This window comes from Accipiter gentilis, chromosome 6 (assembly GCF_929443795.1).
Source record: "Accipiter gentilis chromosome 6, bAccGen1.1, whole genome shotgun sequence".
Lineage (NCBI taxonomy): Eukaryota > Metazoa > Chordata > Aves > Accipitriformes > Accipitridae > Astur > Astur gentilis.
The window spans coordinates 4,062,144-4,082,381 of NC_064885.1; the positions used below are offsets into that span (position 1 = coordinate 4,062,144).

The 20,238-nt window shown below is 44.3% G+C and overlaps 1 protein-coding gene across 1 annotated transcript in view; it reads right to left on the reverse strand.

Moving 5' to 3' along the window:
• Positions 1 to 239: 239 nt before the first annotated feature.
• Positions 240 to 20,238, reverse strand: part of YPEL2 (yippee like 2) — a 39,801-nt gene continuing 19,802 nt past the window's right edge. The window contains exons 3-5 of the mRNA XM_049804062.1: positions 7,858 to 7,901; positions 6,970 to 7,078; positions 240 to 5,587 (exon numbers count right to left, since the gene is read on the reverse strand). Of these exons, the coding sequence (XP_049660019.1) occupies positions 5,498 to 5,587; positions 6,970 to 7,078; positions 7,858 to 7,901 (243 nt within the window). The 3' untranslated portion in view covers positions 240 to 5,497. The remainder of the gene's footprint in view (positions 5,588 to 6,969; positions 7,079 to 7,857; positions 7,902 to 20,238) is intronic.

The following is a 20,238-nucleotide window of genomic DNA, read 5'->3' on the forward strand; positions in this document are numbered from 1 at the left end:
GACCTCAGGGACTACGGATCATCTTTTTGCTCTGCCCCATGGGATCTTTGCCCATGACTGCAGTCTCTAAGAGCTGAAGTGATTCAAGTGCACACCAGGTGACTGCTCGGGACTGGCAGGTATCAGAAAAGAGGATAATCTGACTGTTTTCAAGCTAAATGTAACCTCTCTTGCTGCCTCCAATTTGCACACAGTATAGGAGATTAAAACAGAAACGTGGACCAGCAGTTTTAGTACTTGAAAATTTTATTTTCTCAAATGAGCACCAACACATATTGTAAATATGACAAACAATACGCCTCCCTCTAATACTGAAGAACTATATACAACGTACAAATACATGAAAAGGTGAAAATCAATTATTTGAAAACAAACAGTTGCATTTATTACTGAAGCAAATGACCTGAAAGAATATGCCAAAAAATAAAATTAAAATAAGATCAGAGAAATAAAAGTATACACAATTTGTAAACACAAGAGCATCAACAGACAGGCTGGTATTGGAAATATCGTCCTTTAGTTTTGTCAGTGGGGAAAGCATTCCCATTTCCTTATGAAAAACAAAACAAAGGATACATACAGTTCGTAACTATGAGAATAGCTTATTTGTGGTTGTACCTTACACAATGCCATTCTGCTTGCATTTGAATATGTTGATTTTTTTTTCTGAATTCAAGATGATTTTGTTTCCCCTCTTCTGTATTCTTTTTAAACAGGATTCTGCAAAATCTATGTCTAACGTAATTGTTTCTGAGCATTTAATTTCTGAGGCCTCTCACCTGGTGAGAAGAGCTCCTTCCCACTGTGCTGAGCTCTGGTTCTCGCCAGTCTGTTTACCCAACCGGCTGCCTGGGTCTCATCTCTTCATCCAAGAACTGGTTCACACGGAAACACGATGCTCCTCCCGAAACAAGGAAGTGCAGTGAAATGCATGATTAACACACTCTCACATACCAGTTAGAAAAATGCATACAGAGAAAATTCTCACTTGATCATCACAACAACAACAGATTTCATTTGTAGGGTTTTTTTTTTTTCTGTATATTTTTAAATCGTGTGCACCAAAAACAGAGAATTAAAGAGCGTGCAACAGTTATTCAGCACTGAAAACAGCTCCTTGCTCAGCAAAACTCAGTCCAGTGGTTTGTGCTGTTGGTCCACTTTGGGATAAACAAGAGACCCAATGAATTAAAAACGAAGAAGGGGAGAAGGGGGGAGGTTAAAGACAGAAAAAAAAAAAAAGAACTTTACTGCCAGAGAGGTAAACTTTTACTCTAATTTGTTATGTAGCAGCCTGGTTTAAAAAAAAACAAACAACAAACAACAAAAAAAATTCAAAAAGAAAACCAGGATCCATGTCCAAAGACTTACGTTTTAGTTTAAAAACAATGACTAGTTAGAAATCTCCATCCTCTATCCCTGCTGCCCCCAAGCAACTGGAAACAGCGATTTAGAGGTTGCAGCTTATATTCAATCCTGTTTTCTAAGTCTCAAATCTACTTCACTCCAGCCAATACTGGTGCAAGAGAAAATTTCAGGCCCAGATCCTACAAACCAGATCTCCTCAGGAAAGTCGTGCCCAGATGGAGCCCCACCGGCTTTCGTGGGATTCCCTGTGGCATCATGAGCTGACGCGGGGCTCAAGCTGCCGGACAGGACCTCCGGCACTGACTGAAGGTGTTTCAGCACGTAACTCCAGACACCGGAGCACTCCCCGAGTGCCTGCAGCTACCTCCCGTCCCACACATCAGTACCTGCCCAGACCGCGGGCTGCCATCCGTTACCCGGCCACCGCCTCTGCCGGAGACCAATTCTGCCAGATGGAAGCGGGAGTGACTCCCCTCTCCTGCCACGTCCAGAGGAAAAATGGATCGACTTAAGAGGACAACGTATATTATGATTTTTGTTTCCCTTTAAACATATTTTCCAACAAATACAGAAGGAAACAGTATCATTTATAAACAACAAAAAAGTGCTCTCAGGGAGGGGCTCTGAGAAACAGCACCAAATATATTATTTTTTTAAAAAAATTAAATATTATTTACAAAAGTATATTTCACAAGATAATGGTTTTTTTTCTGCTTTGTATATATTATCATCTGAATATTTATTACAGGGATCAGGATTTCACACCAGATAATCCACCAGAGCAAAACAATTTAAAACTGACTCAAGTCTGAGCTTTGGGGTAGACAGGGGTGATGTAAACTCAAGGGTACACGCAGCTTGCCAGACACGAGGCTGCCACGTTAAAAAAAAAAAAAAAAAGCAAAACTCGCTGCTGTTCGTGTTTTCTCGAGGATGTCACCCAAGGAAAGCAGCACCATGGGCACTTGGTGCTCTGCGTTCAGGCACTGCCTGCCCAAGGAGGCAGTTTCCATGGGCCACATCTCCAGCTTAGAAACAACGGTCCCACCTTGCTCACCCCAGCCAGTAAGGAACCGGCTACAGTCAACTCCCACGAGCAGAGGGATGCAGATAGTGAGGTTCTTTGGTTATGCTCTGAATATACCACTCTACAAGTCATCAATTTAGCCTGCTCTGATTGCGGTAGCCACTAGCATACAGATCTGATCATTCTGTCTGGTCACCAGCTCCCAATTCTGTCATGTGTCTTAATATAGCAAGTCACAGATGAGTTAGCAGCGGACTAAGAAGTACTTTGTATTTAATGGACACATAGCAGAGAACAAACGTCAATGAGGCTCGCAAGCCCGTTTTTCCTTATCTGCCTGTACAGCGTATTAACGTCACTCTATAGATAATTCTCTGTTTTTTGGGGATGTTCACAGGCACACGTATTTTTTTCCTATCAGGGCTTGAGGCCAGATTCTCAACAAGTGTGAATCTGTGGATGCTGATGGGACAAAACCAATTAAAACGAGATTAAGATCTTCCCGTATTCAAGCTTAGACTGGTTGCCATTAAAAGCATAACCCTTGTGAGCAGTTAAAAACAGCCTGATCTGATGGATCATCGCCCTTTCTTGTCCCAAATATATGGATAAAAACATTTACATCTGGTAGCGCTCTGTAGTAACTGTTCTTATTTCTCAGAGCAGTCCCCTACACAGGCCTACCTTTTATATCGCTTTTTTATAGGCAATCACTCTAAACACCAACATAAAACCATGAGCCCCTGCGTGCTCTTTTTCTCAACCTCATATTAATGATTTGGGGTTATCCCTTACTTCTCCAGTTCTAACCAGACCCCTTTAAAGGCTATGTATCTGGGAAGACCGAAGAGCTCTTTAAAGAACGCACATTACTTCTCACTGGTCAAAACTCAATAAATTGTCACGGATCACCAACCAAAGGACAGGAAAATGGGACCAGGTCAGTGCCCAAGTCACCAAGACAGTGGCTACTGCAGAATTTTTGATTTCTACTAGATTTTTATCACTGAAGGGAATGTGGATGATGGAAGCAGAGACGATCAGAAACAAAAGCTGAAGCAACTGTTACACAGCCACAGCAGAAAGGGTGAAGGCAGAAGCCACGTCCTAACAGGCTAGCCGCAAACCGAGCCAACTCCATCCATTGCAGGAGCTGCGGCCAGCCTCCATCTCACTTCTCTCTCCAAGGTTGTCAAGAACAGTGGTTCAAGAGAAAAAACCAGCCTTTGCTTAGATGGGCCATCAGGTTTGGGTTTCAGCACAAGGACCTAACACGAAAGTTCCACCCTGATCCCTAAGTAGCATCTCTGCTCACGTCCCCTTCATTTAACAGCAAATTACTTTCTCACCACCAGCCCTCCGTCCTGATCCGCACGGCTAACTGAGAGTCTCTTGGGGGTGGGGGCAAGCAACAACAGATTACAGCTCCAAAGCTTCGGTTTCATAAGGAGTTACAAACCCCTGCACAATAATCTTTCCTTCTGGATTAAGAAAGATTTCCCCCAATGGATTAACCTACTTGAAAGAATTCCACAAACAAAAAGAAAATTCACTCAGAAAGATAAAACTAATTCGGTTAAAATAGTCTTGAGTTATGCACCAGATACTGGCTGGACTGTTGCAGAGCAAACTTCACATTGTCATTTATGTCTAACACAGCTCCCCTCTCACACATGATGCCCCTTCCCCACCAATCACTTCGGGAAGGTCCACAGTAATTAAAATGGAAAAATTAAAATAGGAAGGACTTGTCCCTTGCAGTTATGATGCCCACATCTACCCCTCCCCTTTAAACTCCAAGGCATAGACAATTTCAGGGTAGGGGGAAGATGTTTAATTTCTTTTTTCTTTCCCATTCCCCCTGTGCCTGCAACAGGCTTCCGGGAGTGGGAAAAGGGGGGAAGGTTTTGGTGAGGATACCTCATGGCTTGAAATATCCACCTGTGCAATACTGCTACAACTGCCAGGCTCCTCTGCTCCCTCCTCTCCCCACTCTTGCACCATTTCTCTGCCAGGCTCCAAGAGCGGAGCTGATGACTGTGGCCTGGGATTTAAGAAAAAGATTCTGTAACAGCATTTTCCTACTCGCACTTGTGAAGGATTGGTAAAATACCCCCAAGGATGCTCAGTGGAGGCCGGGAAATCAAGGGGTACCCTGCGTTACTAAGTTTGTCCCCATCCTTCTCTACATAATTTCCTCTTTCTTGCCTAGCACATGCCTTCCCCGCCCCACCGTCATTATTTTCTAAGCTGCAGCTCCAGCCCCCTTGTGCCTTAAGTGGTTTTCTCCTCCTCTCTGAAGGGCTCTAGAGTCAGGATTTGGTTTCTCCAGCTGCGAGGGTGCTCTCCACAGCTGTGCTCTGTTGGGACATTTGGCCTACCTGCCCTGAAACAGTGAGAAAAAGGAGAGGCAGGGAATCTCTCCAGCCTTCAGATCCTTCCCCCCGCAAACAACAAGTTCATAAATGGCAAACAAAACACAGATCTGCGATTAGCTTGCGGGGGGAACTGGTTATGACTTGTGCTCAGTCAGCTTAGACTGAAGCTCCACCGATGGAGCAGCGGTTTTACAATTCGGAGAGAACGCAGCCGTGAGGTATTTTTCTGTCCATTTAGACAAGTAGATAGTTTCAAGCCTTGGTTAACCAGGACTTCAAGGAGAAGTACAGTTTCAACTTCTGATGACTTCCCTTCGGGCCCACTCCCCACTCCCTATCACCTTCTCCTGCCCAAAACTTGGGTCTTCCTCCCGCACCGAGACCTTCTGATAAAATGCCGCCACAGAGCCAACTTCAGTTTGTACTTAAACATTCGTCAACATGGAATGGCTGTCGGGCATTCGGTGCATTCTCTTAGCCAACGCCAGAACAGAGAGAGAAGCAGCCAGGGTCAACTCACAAACAGATACAAAGCAAAAGAGACAGAGAGACAGAAATTTAGAGGCCAGTCACCAATAAAGATGGAGAAGGGTGTGAAGATGCTCCCAAATTGCAGAGCCTCTAAATGCATGGAACCAAGCGTTCAGTCACTCTCTCACTCTTGGATATAATGTTCGGTTGGATGGCATTCTCTTACACGCTGGTAGGGCTGGGGCGTTTCCATTCAATCCCAGCCATTATCCTTGATCATGTGAGCTAGTTCAATGATGTATTTGCCTTCTTTATACTTCTGGCTGCTTTCAAAAGCGTGTTCCTAAAAAAAAGGAGAAAGAATGAGATCAAGATGATATTTGAAGGTAAAGTCACAGTTACAGATCAGGTCTCGGAATGCTGGTACAAGTCTTAGCCTTGTCTACAGAGTGAAACAGTCAAACTGCAGGTCCTCCTGTTGGCGTTCAGGAAAATTACATTGGAAGAATCTTAAATCCTGCTTCTAGCTGTCTTTTACAGGCTGGAAAAAAAGAACAATCGGCACCGTGTAAACATGCAGCTTTCTGTAGGCCAATGGCAACTGCTCCTTGAACTATGCTTTAGGAATCATTGGTGATAAAATCCACCTCCTCTCTCTAGGGTGAACTGAGAATTTATTAATGTTTGTTAAGAACAGAGGTCCTCTGATGAAACTTACTGTAAAAGCACTACCAGTGGGACGAGATGGATTATGGTAAACTTCATGTGGACATGGAGCAAACGGGCACCAAGGGACGAGAAGGACCCACTCTAAACAGCTGTATGCTTGCAGCTACAGAAACATGCAGCGCTTCAATACTGCAGAACTGAAGAAGGAGGAAATCTATGGGATCCCTAACCAGGAGGGACTCCCATTATTGAGGTTGCGTCCTCAAAAGCAGTTCAGCTCTGCCCAGGTGGGCTCTCTGCATGCATGTAACGCATCTGAAAGAATGTTAATTCTGTTGCTGGAGAGACTTGGGCTTACTGCTGTGTTTACGAGATTTTGTATTTTGTTTTACAATAAACTCAATTTATGTACTTAGTGTCCTTCTCCATTTGTGAGATCCATGCTGTGTTTCTGCATGAATTCCTACTGCATCAATTTTTGATGCTTTACTTTTTATAGCCTTTCAACTGATTTATTAAAGAATATTTCTGTCCAGAGGCCACAAATACAGTATATGTTTTGTTTAAACACTGGTCGAAATGTTTTGACAAACAAGTACACTGTGTGCCTCCTGAAGCAGAAATTATGATGTATCATAAGCCTGTATTTGAAGGTAATTGAATTTATGACATTTAACATTATATGGATCATTCTATTATTCTGATATCATCTGGGAAAAAAGACAATATGAACCACAAGACTGACTGAAGTTATCCTCATTTATGTCAAGTATCGCTAAGGGACACCCACCAAAACCAGGCCCACAGTATATATTCTTAGTAAAAAAAAAATACATTAGCCACAAAGAGTTGCTGTGCTGAAAGGATGCAATAAACACAAGACAGGAGGGAAAATGGAAACGCAGGAAGGAAACAAGACATGGCTACAGACCAGAACCCACTTTTCTCGTTCACAAGTTAATGGCCTTTCCACGAGACCACATTACCATACACACACCTTCAGGAAGGGCTGGAGCAAAGATGTTCACAGGAAAAACAAATGATACTGATACTCACATATTTCCAACCCAGTGTGGTTTTGCAGTTTTCACAGTAAATATCTGCAACTGCATGTAATCCTGTTAATAACACCCGCTCCTCTGCAGGGCCACAACCCACATTAACTCTGGGGAAAAAGGAGAGATGCTCCCTATTAGTCTTTCCACATCAAGATGCTACAATGAAGCTGACAGCAATTTTATTGCAGTATTTGAAAACATAAGCAGGAGGTTCAGGACACAGAGTAGCACTGCTGTGCCTGAAACAAAGATCTCTTGCAGTTCCCGAACAGAATGGTAAGGTAAAATAGAATTTTTATTCAACTAAAAATTCTATAAAGCTTTGAACAGAAGATTAATAACATTCTAGTAAATTGCACTAATTATTCATTTGAGAAAGATTTTCACTTTCAAATTGATAAAATGGTACTTTTACTTTCCCAAATGGAAAATTGAAAAATGTAACTGAAGTCAGCAGTTCTTCCAAATGACATCCCAGCGGTGATCTCACCAAAACCGTTTTCGGTTATTGGCAAAATTATACTTAATTTTTATGCTAGCTCTAAAAAGTAAGTTTGTATTTCGATATCATTTATTCTCTACATTTACAAAACTTTGACTCCTTGGTCCAACTACATTCTCTGAGAAGAGAATGACTCATCTGTTAGCTCTTATTTCTCAGTCTGATGACAAAACCCCCACCTTTTTCTAGCTGCTTATCTGAAACCTCAACATGATATGAATCAGTGCTATTTCCTGCCTCTTTCTTGAACCATTTTCAGCAAGCTCCCAAGTCTTAGGCAGAGGTTTTCTAAAGGAAGGCTATCCTTTTGTTTTCTTTTTCAGGAGGGTTTTCTTAAATCTATCTTAAGAGATGCACAGGTGACACATACAAAGTTATACTCACACTGAATTGAAGAGGTATGCTCGTCCTTGGCTTCCTTGAAAGGACTGAAAGGCAAGAAAACAAAATTCAGTTGGCTGGTTGATAGAAATAAGGCTAAACCAGGACCTGCCCTCAACGACTGCATTAATGGTAGTTATAGCAACTGTTAGCCAGGGCCTGAGAAACGCACATCGTTACAGTCTTTGAGATGGAAAGAGCACAAACCGAAATGTCAGGAGGAGATGAGCACTGATGAACAGATGTCTCATCCTGCGGACGGGAAGGGGCCAGCTGCCTCCAGTTCTAATGTCTGCCCATTTCACAAGGCGTACTGGCAGCCCACCGAGAACTTCACCTGATATTACCAGCATTTCCAGTGCTGTACAAGCCCAATGTACTTTTCAAGAGCTAAGCTGTTTTCTCTCCTATATCCCAGAAATGTCTATCTTCACCCTTTCAGTTCTCTTTATGAATTTCACACTAATGCCTCAACCTTGCCTAATGCAGCCTTGCTGCCAAATATTGATCTGAATCTCTTTTCTAAACCCAAGGTGCTCACAGAGGCTTCCCGTTGCACTGCCACAGTTTTGAAACACCGCTGTTGCACTTGACGGCACGTGAATTCCCCTTAGGAAGACTGCACAGATGGATGCTGAATCCAACTGAGAGATGGGGACCTATCTGTGCAAGGTGCTGCACACACAAACAGCACTGCTATTCTAATGATTTTACAAAAGACCTTAGCCTTGCTGGGGTGTCTGCGAGTCTTCACATTCCCACTGATGCCAGGGAGATCTTCAGGACTGATCTTCATAGGACGAGATACAACTGCATAGAGATGACCATGAACAAGAGAGAACCACATAGCAGCAAAAACACACCAGGTAATCACCAGCCATGGCCCATCCTCTCTGTACTACGTTTCCTCAGGATCTTAAAAGCATCACCATGAAAAGGCAGCGTTTTGAAGAGAGTGGGGCAATGCCAGCCTGGCAGGACACTCCAGGTAGCCGGGACACTTCCAAGAGCCAGCAGGCTCCATTTGTGTCAAGTCTGTAACATTACCCCGTGATGGTGCCTCGCTTACAAGAGCTGGCTCACACATAGCAAGTGCTACCTGCATTTTTAATGTACTTTGACACACACTGAATTAAACATTTCGTCCTTATGAGCAAGAGCACAGTTGCTCTCTGTACACAAGTTACCTTATGAGATACCTCAGGGAATGTATGCACTGAGGGACAAGGAGTTGGGAAAGTCAAAGAGCAGCTTTTCTGGACCATTTAATCCTTTACCTTACACCTTACCAGGAACCTTGGAATGTTCAGTAGTTTTCTTAAAACCTCAGCTTCTATAGATAAGCAATGATTTCAGACTAAATACCCTTAAAAGGGGGAAGACAGAGTTTTGAGAGAAAAGAGAAACATACAAGGTTTTATGTCCTTGGCCCACTAACGCTGGTCATCTATTTAGTTAAGAGCTACCCGACCCTAGGGCAGCACAAACGTGCTCTCCCCACGTCATACAAAGCAGTCTTGGGGTGGTGGGGTGGTGGTGGTGGTGTCCCTGCCCTTCTCAGGTTGTCCCCTTCCGTCAGTCCAGCCCTAGGGATGGATGTACCCCTACGCTTGCCCAACAGCTGCCTCATGGAAGAGCAAAGTCAAAGCCATGCCTGAGAACCAGCAAGCCTGTGGATGGATCCGGACCCCATTTCTTACATCCACACACATCTGCATTAATCAACTGCCTCCTCTGCACTGGGAAGGCTGCTTCATGTTTCCAGCTAATGGTCCTAATTCCCAGAGCTGGGGTACCAACCCATTAGCTCCAGCGAATATTTCTTGGGTGCTGCTGGGGCTAACGGCAAGCAGCTCTGTAACAGCCTGCAAGATGCTCTCTCCATCATCAGTCCTGTTCATTTGAAAGGCAGAGAAGGAAAATTCACTCACCAGGAGAGAACAAAACATTAAAGGCGTGATTTAAAACTGCCATGACAAGAGAACAAGTACAGCCTGTCACGGTGTTTAGCCTGGTGTCCTTGTTGGCGTCAAGGTACTCTCCAGAAGTGGCGAAGGCCCACTGGAAGATCCCCAATTGCAAGAACATATCCAAAAGTCTCCTTACCACAGAGCAGAGGCACCTCTGTGGGCAAACACAATGCCACGGGGCATGCAGGCAGGCAGCCACAGCCAGCAGCGAAAGCTGCCTGTGCGGTCTGGATGGCAGCAAGGGCTCTGCCAGCTATAAAGTCACTGCCTGGCAAAAAAATTGACTCAGTCCTGGAGGACTAACTGTTTTTCAGAGGAATCTGAAGCCCAATATTAGTTGCCACCCAGGGCACAGAAAAGCCACTCTGGATTCAGAGAGGATGCCTGAGGCACTTGGATATCTCTTTCACTTAGACAAAAGCAGTGCCCTGAGGAATGCCTCTTTTCTTGGGAAGGAATTAAATAGGACACATGGCTCAAGCATGTTTGTGTAATTGCATTTATTAGAGAAGCTTCTTTTAATCCTTCTGCAGCATTCAAGTTCCTTATTACTGTTATTGTCAGCTGGCTGACACCCCACATGCCAACTAGGTCTAGCCTGACTGGTACAAAACACACACTGCATTGTCTCGGCATCCTGTGGGGCAAAGTAGGAACCCACACAAAGCTGATGCCCCCCAGGCCAGAAAGAAGAGTCCAAGCCAGACTCATGCAATGCTCTACCTTGCTACAGCAAACAGCAGGGGCACTGGCCACCCATGCTGCAGAAGAGGGATACTAGCCTGGAAGGATGGACTGTGGATGGGGTACAGGATGAAACAGAAGGTCCCAGAGCAACATGTGTGCCATCAAAGCAAAATGAAAGCAGATGAAGCTTGCTAACCATCCAGTCCTTCCCAGTAAATACTTTTCCATAAACACCAAAGTGACTAAGTTTGCCAATAACAGCAACCATGGGAGCAAAGTTTTTATTGGTACAGAAATAGGATTTTCCATTACTGCTGTACAAAGGCCTGTCTTTAATAAACAACAAAACCAAACCCATCAGCTTTGTGTTCAGGGCGCACTGGACACTATTCCAGCCCACTCCCAGGGGACAGTAGCATCCTTTCAGAGGTGCCCGCCCTTCCTTCCAGCTCTAGCCAGTGCTTTAGGGTATCTAAGGGTGGTCACTGCAAAAAAATCCCAATAATTATCTCCTGCCCAAGCGGAACTTCTCAATATACCCTTGCTCAGCTTTCAGTGCTGCTGCCTGTCTTAATATTCACCCAGCAGCTAGCTAAGGATTTGGCAAATCATATAAAAAGAAGCGAGGGAAGTCTGGCAACTACCTCAAGCTCACCAGGGCATTTGCTCTCTGCAAGACTAAGCTGACTGTATCTTAATAAAGGTAGCACAGGCAGGTTTTATCTGGCTGTTGAAACCTCAGCATTTTCTGGAGATGCTCCTTCTCTTTTGGCACTCCAGAAAAACTTGGCACATGCTGTAATGGACACTATGAAATCAGAAGAAACAGATACACTTATACACAAACAGACATTCTTTGTTTTTGTTTTGTTTTAAGAAACACACAAAGAGATTTCCACAACAGGCTTGGTTTTCACTGGTGACAGTCAGCAGTAAGACCTACTTTCTATGCTATGCATTTTTTCTATGTCGATTTTCTTGATACGCATTCAAAGGTATATCTCACATGCATGCTTATAAATCCAGGCTTCTCTAAAACAACAGCTCCTGGCATCACTTTCCAGCTGAAAGAAACGGAAAGGATTTTGTTGTTGTTCTTCCCACTGAAGGCCCGAGCACATACTTTTCTCTGCACTGCTAACGCTCAGTGTCTGGCTGGAAACACATCTGTATATGCCAGCAACAAAACTCTCCCTCCCCATCCTGCTTAAGCCCTCTAAAAAACAATACACGCTTTTGAGATGTGCAACACACAACAGCTTATTCCTCTTGACTAGTCATCTTAAAAAACCTTCCCTGCTCCTGGGTGCTCCACTCAGCATGGAGGCATCTAAAAGCTGCAGGGCCTAAGGAGTGCTGATTTGAGTACCCAGGTGGGAAACCACAAGCCTGGAGTCAGCTATTTGCTGCAGATCCTTGCCTGCCAAGCTGTCTCTCGTTACTGCAGAAGCTCCATGTTAAGATGCCTTTGGCAGCTGCTCCGGTTTAAGAAGTTCCTATCGCCCAATTTACAGACAGTCATTATGGCCCCCTCAGCTGTGCCGATTCAAAATTAGATCTGTGAAATCATTATTTTTAAAAACAAATACTTTGTGGGGGGTGGGTGGGTTTGAGGGAAATAGCTTTTTCTCCTTGCGCCGTATCACGGATCCAGTTTAAAGGGCAATCACACAGACTGCTTAATAATCACAGTATGGGGGCAGACACGAGTCGTTCAGAGTAGGAAGTTCTCAAACTAAATTTGCTGGCAAAGAACCACAGTGCAGAACTGCAGCTCTAGTGAGAGACAGTCTGCAGAATAGGGAGTTTGAGTTTCACAGACGCTGTTAAACCAGATCTGCCACAGAAGGAAATGTAACATACAGCCAGCATCTAAGAAGTGCCAGCTCCTTCGTGGCAAGACACATTCTGCTTGCTAGAGACGGACTCAGCCTGCAAGGCTCAAAGCTGAAGCCTTGTAACATTCAACACCCATGACCTTGGGAGCTGTCATTTTGGTTTAGTCCATGTGTTATATCTGGCCACAATCCGAAGCGCTGAATCTACCACTCTGTTTGCTCTGAGCAAGATGCACGACTCCTTCAGCGCCTTCTTTGGTGGAGCAACAGCAGACAAGACAACCACACGTGCATGCAGAGAAGGGCTATGCCCCTCCATCACTCCTGCCTCTTTCACATTCCACCTGCGTTCCCACCGCCGTCTGACCTCTGCACTTGCACATTCCTGTTACTGGTGACTGCTGGAGACACAGAAGGAAATTTTTACATTCAATCAGTACAGCCAGGGAAATGCATGAATTCTGAATGTGCTCCAAACACGCCTACACACCATACCCCTTTTCCCTAGTACCTACAGCTTCTCATTCACTGCGCAGCCCACTCAGCAGTTCCACACTCTGAACAGATGACAGGATTAATACCCCAAGTCTTTGTGACAGCATTTGACAATAGGCTAAACACAAAAAGAGCTGGCTGGAATCATCTGGAAAAATAGGAAGCAGTTGCCAGGACTAAACGGCTACATACTGATGCTTGTTCTCTGCAGTCTGCAGTAGAGAAAACCCCCACTTACCTATATCCAGCTGGCAGCCTTTTAAGAAACCAATAAAACAAAAATGAAAAGGCAACTGGTCCCAAAGAGGTACAAGAGGAAAAATGAACAGAGTGTGCCCCTCCATGCTATGCTCTTCAAAGCTACAAATAAGTCTCACTGCAAGGATGCAAACAGAACAGAGGGCCCAAAGGCACCGCCAGAGATCAACGGCAGTCGGCACGTCCTCGGCAATGTGAAACGGTAGCATCAGGAGAAGCCAAATTACCACAGCCATCTGGACTCTTCAAAAAAAGGACATGTCTTCTGTGCTTGTGATATCCCCAGTGGGACAGAGCAATTCAGGAAGAGAAACCGTATTACGAAATCCCGGGTTTAAGAGGCACTGAAGTCTGTGTGAGAAAAATTCATCCAACGATCAATTCGGAGATAGCTCTGTTATCACTTAATTCCCACCTACACATACAACTTTTGTTTTTAAGTTACTACAATCATTTGCACAACACTGACTGTAAGATTTATCTATTCTTGCTGCTGATTTAGCCCTTAAGCATCTAAGGATGAGATGTTCTCATAAAATACAATTTGAATACGGAGAGGAGACCTTTTAAGTACGACCAAAGCATGATGTCAAATCCAGCTGGAGTGCACGTGAGTTTGCGTATAAAGATATGCTCCCAAAACAGACACTCTCCTCACACTCATCCTGCTCCCTCCAGCACTTAATCCCAATCCCTATCAGCTGCTACCCCACCTAACAACCAATATCACATAGAAAGCTCTGCCTTAATGGCACCTTTCAAGCCCTATTAATTATGGCAATAATGATTTGATTAAAAAGGTAAGTCCTGCAATGTGTTTAGAGGAACCACTATACCTGGTAACAGCACTAAGCGTATGATGACTACGAGGAGGTTACTTGTGAGTCACTGTGCAGTGGAAAATAAGTTGGGAAAATATAACTAGGAAAACACCTGCTGAAGATTCTGGGGTCTGCCCGAGACAGCACGAGCCATTTCAACCATCTCCTTGCATCATACTCAAGTGTTTCCCAAGGGAGCATGAGTTCAATTACTTGGTCCCTGTATCCACACAGACTACAGAGACCTCCTCGGGGTTCATTAATTCCACCTTGTTCTTCCTCACAGAAGGGACAGTCAATGATCAGATTAAACTGAGATTCAATTTTACTCCAATTATACGAAGATACAGACCCATGTCAAGGGAACTGGTTACATTATTCCACCTCGTGCACAGATGTGACCTTACCCTGTTCAAACTGCATTCCTGAGTTTTAATTGAGTTTTAACATGGGTCCTTAATGCTATTTAAAGCCCAAAGTCGATATGGAATTAGTGGACCAAACTCATCTCTGAAGTTATTCAATTAATTCAGCACAGCCTTATTCCCCAGCAGTTTACACTGCTGTGCGAATACACAGTGAATAACTACGAGTCTGCGTGTTTCATCCTAGGAACAGCTACATCTGAGCAGTTTTACACCATGTTTGTGTCTTGGGTTATGTAGTCTGTGAGAAGGAAGGTGCACAGACCAGAAAGATGAAAGATGTTACTACATTCTTTTTTTATTCTGATGGGAAATGTTATTAGATTTTTTTATTCTGTCTCCTGGCAGCAGCAGGTGTTCATTCAACCCCCGTGTTCCCTCCCCACCCAACATAAGCAGGGGCGAGCTGTGTTTCTGATAAGAGGCTTTTGTCCTAATGGGAACCAACTCAGCACTTTCACCGCACAGGATAGGTGGGGAGAGACTGCAGACAGACAGTGCAAAAGGTCTGAACACACACCCGCAAAAATACCAGCAGGCTATCCCGCTGGCATCACCCCTGCCCCCCGTAAAATAAATTCTCTGCTGCTCGGAAAAGGCTGTATGGTGACGCTGTCAGGAAAAAGGTCAATGTAATGGAGCAAATTATCAGTGACTGAAGAACCTCATGTTTCTGCTACATCTCACTTTTACGGGGAAAGCATCGATGCCTGCTTTGTGTGAAAGAGGACAACGATTACCCATTGGAACTGTTTCACGTTGCACAAGCAATGCTGCATGAGCTGGGTCCAAGTCCTCTATCCCCTGTGCCACAACCAGAAGAGACAAAGGGCAGACTTTCTGAAAAGGCTGAAAGAAGTTAGCTATCACCACCACCTGAAGCCATCTTCAGACCTGCCTGGACCTCCAAGGGCCCTTATTGCTCATGCAGCTTTCACATCACGGACTCTGCTGTGCTCTAAGTCCAAGTGTTCCAGTGCCATATGCCAGCCTCCCACCTCCTGATCCTTAAAATGCCCAGCTTGGGTCAAAATTCAGGCAAATTTAAGTAGTAGTTGATGTTAAAATTTTTTTTAAATAAGGACTTTGGTTTGATTTGTTTTTTTAAAAGTAAGATTCTCTCATCTTTTCATGTTTCTAGAAGCTGAAACTAAGAAAAATCAGCACTGTTCGGAAGACTTCCAAAACTGCTAAAGAAAAGTATCATGAATGGCAAAAGGACATTTCAGCACACACTCTGCAGTGTTATCTCCGTAATATCAATGCTGCTCAGGAAAACGGAAAACAAACGGGACTATACAGATGCCTGATCCCATCAGAAGCGAGCCATGAAATGCTGCTCTGTCCTTTCATTGGAGCGGTTCTCGAACATACGTCAGCACAACACGAAGGTGACACCAATGCTCCGATGAGGCTGTGTTGCTCCCAGGCAGATAGGCTGTACAAACCGATTTAAATGGGTCAGGATCCAGGAGAAAATTCCCAGTTATTAATTCTTGTGTCAGTATGACTGTCCATTATCACTAGAGGGGAGAGCAGGAGATTTCTTTCAAAGGGAAATTTTACATTGCAACTGCTGAAGAGAGATCTCTTCTGAGGCTTTGCAATTAATGAAGATCACTAGGGAAACAGAAATTGCCTAAAATTGAGATTTTTGGTTTTCCTCAAGTGCACAGATTTCTAACACAATTTAAGCCACCACTCCATTAAGCCTAAAACCTCAGCAAAGCTTGGTGAAGCATCTAAAAATTCAGAAAGTAGTTGCAAACTGCTCCGTCCCCTTCTCCCTCCAAGGTGCCTGGCAGGCTGCCCTCCAGACTTTGATTCAGTTCAAACACAACACTGTTAAGTCTCATCGTGTTATCATGAGTCCTGTACTATTCAGCCTCCTTATTAAAGCCCTGGGCTCCTGGACTCTGCTCTTATTTATTTTTAAATGTGTTTCTAGCCCACAGACTTCAAAGTGAAATTTCAAAATGTGAATGCTAAAGGCGCAAACAACTGCAGGCAAATAAAAAATACACCAAATTTATTACTTCTATAAACCTTCACAATATTTTGGGGCTTCTCTTGTGATTTTGATGGTCTCTAGTTGCTGCTGCTGTTGTGCTTCAAAACTTGACTTTAAGATGAAAAAGGATGGAAATACTGTGGGAAACAAAGCAGATGCAGTATTTACTTGTAAAAGCAATTACTCTGATTTATTTAGGGGGCACACAAAATCAGAGCAGCTTCAGGAGAGAGAGATCCCTCTCTTCTCTGCAGCCCAAGCAGGGAGGATAGATGCGTGTGACGAAGAGCCCTGCAGCCTCTGAGAGCAGGGAGCACAGGCACTGCATCAGGGAGCAACTGCTCCCTTCCTCTCCTGTTCAGCTTCCCTCTGCTGAAGGAAAATCCATTCCTGCATTAACTCAGCACTGGTCAGACCAGAAGAAGAAAGGCAGCGCAGCTTCTGCAAGCATGGATGGCTGCCCCATGCCCCCATTTCAAATCAAGAATTCAAGATCTACCAGAGGTCTTGCAGAGTGGAAGGGAATCTAGCATTGAGTTCTTTGACCAGGTCCAGTCGTCTTCTTCTGGGGTATACACTTCTCCTCTATCTCTTCCACTGCTCCTTGCTGCCAGGGAACAAAGCGCTGTATAACACACAAGTATAGTGCAGGTAAAACTCTATTCTATCTCATGGGAAACCAACCTCTTTTGAGGAGAGAGTTAAAAGAGATCTAGGCTTTTCTAATGATCTCCATCAACTTCTGGAACTACACATGTATTGACACCAGACTGCTTAATCAGGCAAAAATAAGAGCAAGTGCAATGCCTAAGGAGCATTTTTAACCCCACGGGAAGAGGGAGTGGGGAGAAAGGGTAGGCATGTGTCTTAGAGAGCTGCTTCATTTCCCACATAGACCACTCCAAACGATAAGCCAAGACAGCCTGCGGAAGCAACATTGGATTAAAGAGAGGAAGCCACAAATTCATGCACACAGAAAAGCCACAGGTTAACTCCTGCTGGACGATAAGTAGAATACCACTTGCAACAGAAGACCGACATTTACCCAATGTTAAAACAAAGAAAACTACCAAGGTATGTATGCCTGCTGGCAGAAGTGATGTTTAGTCATATGAAGCGCACTGAGCTCCTCCCAGGAGCGCTGCCGTGAGCCCTGAAGAAGGGCAGGCCATCTCCCACACACAGTGCCTGAAAGGAGATGGTAAGCTCCATGTTCACTGTCTGATCTACATGACACGGGATGGGAGAAGGAAATGAAAATCCGCATCTTCCAGGTCTTCATGCTGGGCCTCAGGCCATACCGCTGGTTAACCCTGATCCCTCCACCTCCACGGCCTCATTACCAACAGATACCTGCATTCCCAGATCTGCAGGAAGTTCAAGGGAGTCGAGATGAGTTTGGCATCTCCGGCACTTAAGTCATCGGTGACACCCACTGAATGCAAACCTTTACACTTTGGTATGTAGAAGGGCAATACGGAGAGAAGCATTTTGTTACTTACTGTGAAAAACTACAGAAGATGACAACTAAGTGCAGGGGTGTCTTTCTGGATACAAAGAGATGAAAAATGCATTTTATTCTGGTGAATCTGCAATTGCTACAGCAGCAGCTGTGAGGTTTCCCCCCATTTTTGAGTGCTGCTGTCTTCCTGTAGGTTGATGCCGGCTCAAAGCATCCAAAAATGAAGTCACTTTAAAAAGGAGGGGCAAGGGGGAGCACAAAGCCCTTTCTTTCCACATTAATTATTGTTACTGCATGGGTTTTAGAGATAAACACAAGACAGAACTGGGTTGGAAGACGGAAACTGCTAATGCAACAAGTTATTTAATTAGCAGCATAATAGTGACTGTCTGTGTATCAGTGGAACACTGTATTCCATTAATACAGCCGCTAAGCTCACAATAGCACCAATGCTGACAATGAGAGCAAACTTGCTTTTCAGCAAAAGCAGATCTGTCCAGGGCAGCAGCTCTTCTCTGTCCCTGGATAAGATCCACTGCAGTAAGATGAAGCCACCATACGTAGACCTCACTGCTGAGAAGGTTCATTGGAAGTTACCCTTCATTGTTTAATCTCTTGCTTAAATTCTGAATGTTTGTCTCTACTATAAAAGAAGAATTGTGGTACTGAAATTTATTTTATTATTGTGCATATGCCCTCTACGGAAATCAAACAAAAATGTGTGCACCAGAGGATAGGTCCCCAGATACCGAGGTCTCTCAGCCATGCCAGAGTGCAGGGCAGGCCCAGACTCTTACAGATCTGAAGCAGACCACACGTGTACCCACGCCTGCATTTCTTCCCAGACTCCCCTCTCAGAGCTGGGCTGGAATCGAGGTGTTCGTATTTGAGATACTCCATAAGAAGCTAAACTTAATCTGATTTTAACTCATTCCTTCTGTCGCAATCACTGCTGAGAGGACAGAGATCACTGGAAATCTTCAAATTCCAGGTTTCAGGTAGAGAGGCTCAGTTCCTACCTTTGTTATTGCTACTTATTCTAACATTTGCGATTTCCATGCAAACACACCATGTATTTTAAGAGAGAAGACTCCGGGTGGAGTTTCCTTGTGTGCTCCAGCTTCAGTCCTTGCCCATTTCAGTTCTGCTGGATGAGAAAAACTGTCAGGCCAAACACCTCTGACAGACGGATGCCGAGGCCCCTCTCCAGGAGAGGCCAGACTGCTAGAGATCTGCTTCTTGCTGGCAGACGCAACAGCTCCCTTAAAACAGATGTGAAGCCCTCTGATAGCATTTCCTGCTACTATAAAATGAGACTGTAATAGAAATTACCACAAGAGACTCCTCCTGAGAAGCCAGGGCCTTCTCCCCAGGAGGCAGTAGGTGAAAAAGCCCCCCCAGCATGTGTGCACGGGACTAAATTACAGATTAAACCAGAGGTCTCACGAGTTGTGAGACTCATACCTGCGTTTTTCCTGGGCTTGTTCTTACAACTATAAATCAGATTAAAAGTACACACCTGCATAGGAAGTTCATAGGGCAGTTCACCCCACCAGCAAGCCTTTGAGCCTGCTGGCATTTCCTCCTCTTCCAACTGCAAGGGCCAAAAACTGAAACACCCAGCAAACCCAGGAAGGCTCAGACCTGATCAACTCCATGCTCCAGTTGTTCAGGATTTGCAGCAGTTGCAGCAAAAACCCTGATGATTCACCGTCCTTCATCCCTGGCAGTCCCCTGGATAATAAATGGGAACAATACTTTATTTATGCCCAGGTCATCAATTCTAAGGCAGAGGAAGCAGCAGATGAAAGGAGAGTTATTTTCATAAAGAAAGTGATGGATTAGAAAAATCCATTTTTACCCTGTCCGTCCTCCTTGACAAGGAATTCTAAACTGTTTTGAATCATTACCTTTTTCCTTCTTTTTTGGAACAGAATGAAATATTTTAAAATCACATAGCAATTAATTGCTATATAAACACAATTATACAAGGAGGTACAAATTACCCTGGGCTCGCTCTATTAAACAACCACATCCTCACTAAATAAGAGGCCTGATCCTGACTGTCTTCAGATCCCACTATGGACAGTAGGAACTGAGGGAGCACAGTGACTTGTAGGGTAAGCCCCAGAGGAAGCAGTTACACAGGACAGAAAGATCTAATTTAAGTAGCTGTACCATGGAATAGGTACTACAAATACTCATTACACAGCTCAGATTTCATATGCTGACTTTTTCCTGCAAAGGGCATTTTTGTTTGTTTATTCCCTCTCAAATAAAGGCTGCTCAGAGCTGATGAGAGGTACTCAAATGACAGCCTTTGATACTCCCTCCCCTCCTCCCTGCTGCCATACAGGCCAGCAACAGCAAGGACAGCAAACACAAATCTGTCTACTAAAGGTCCTGGGGATGAGTTT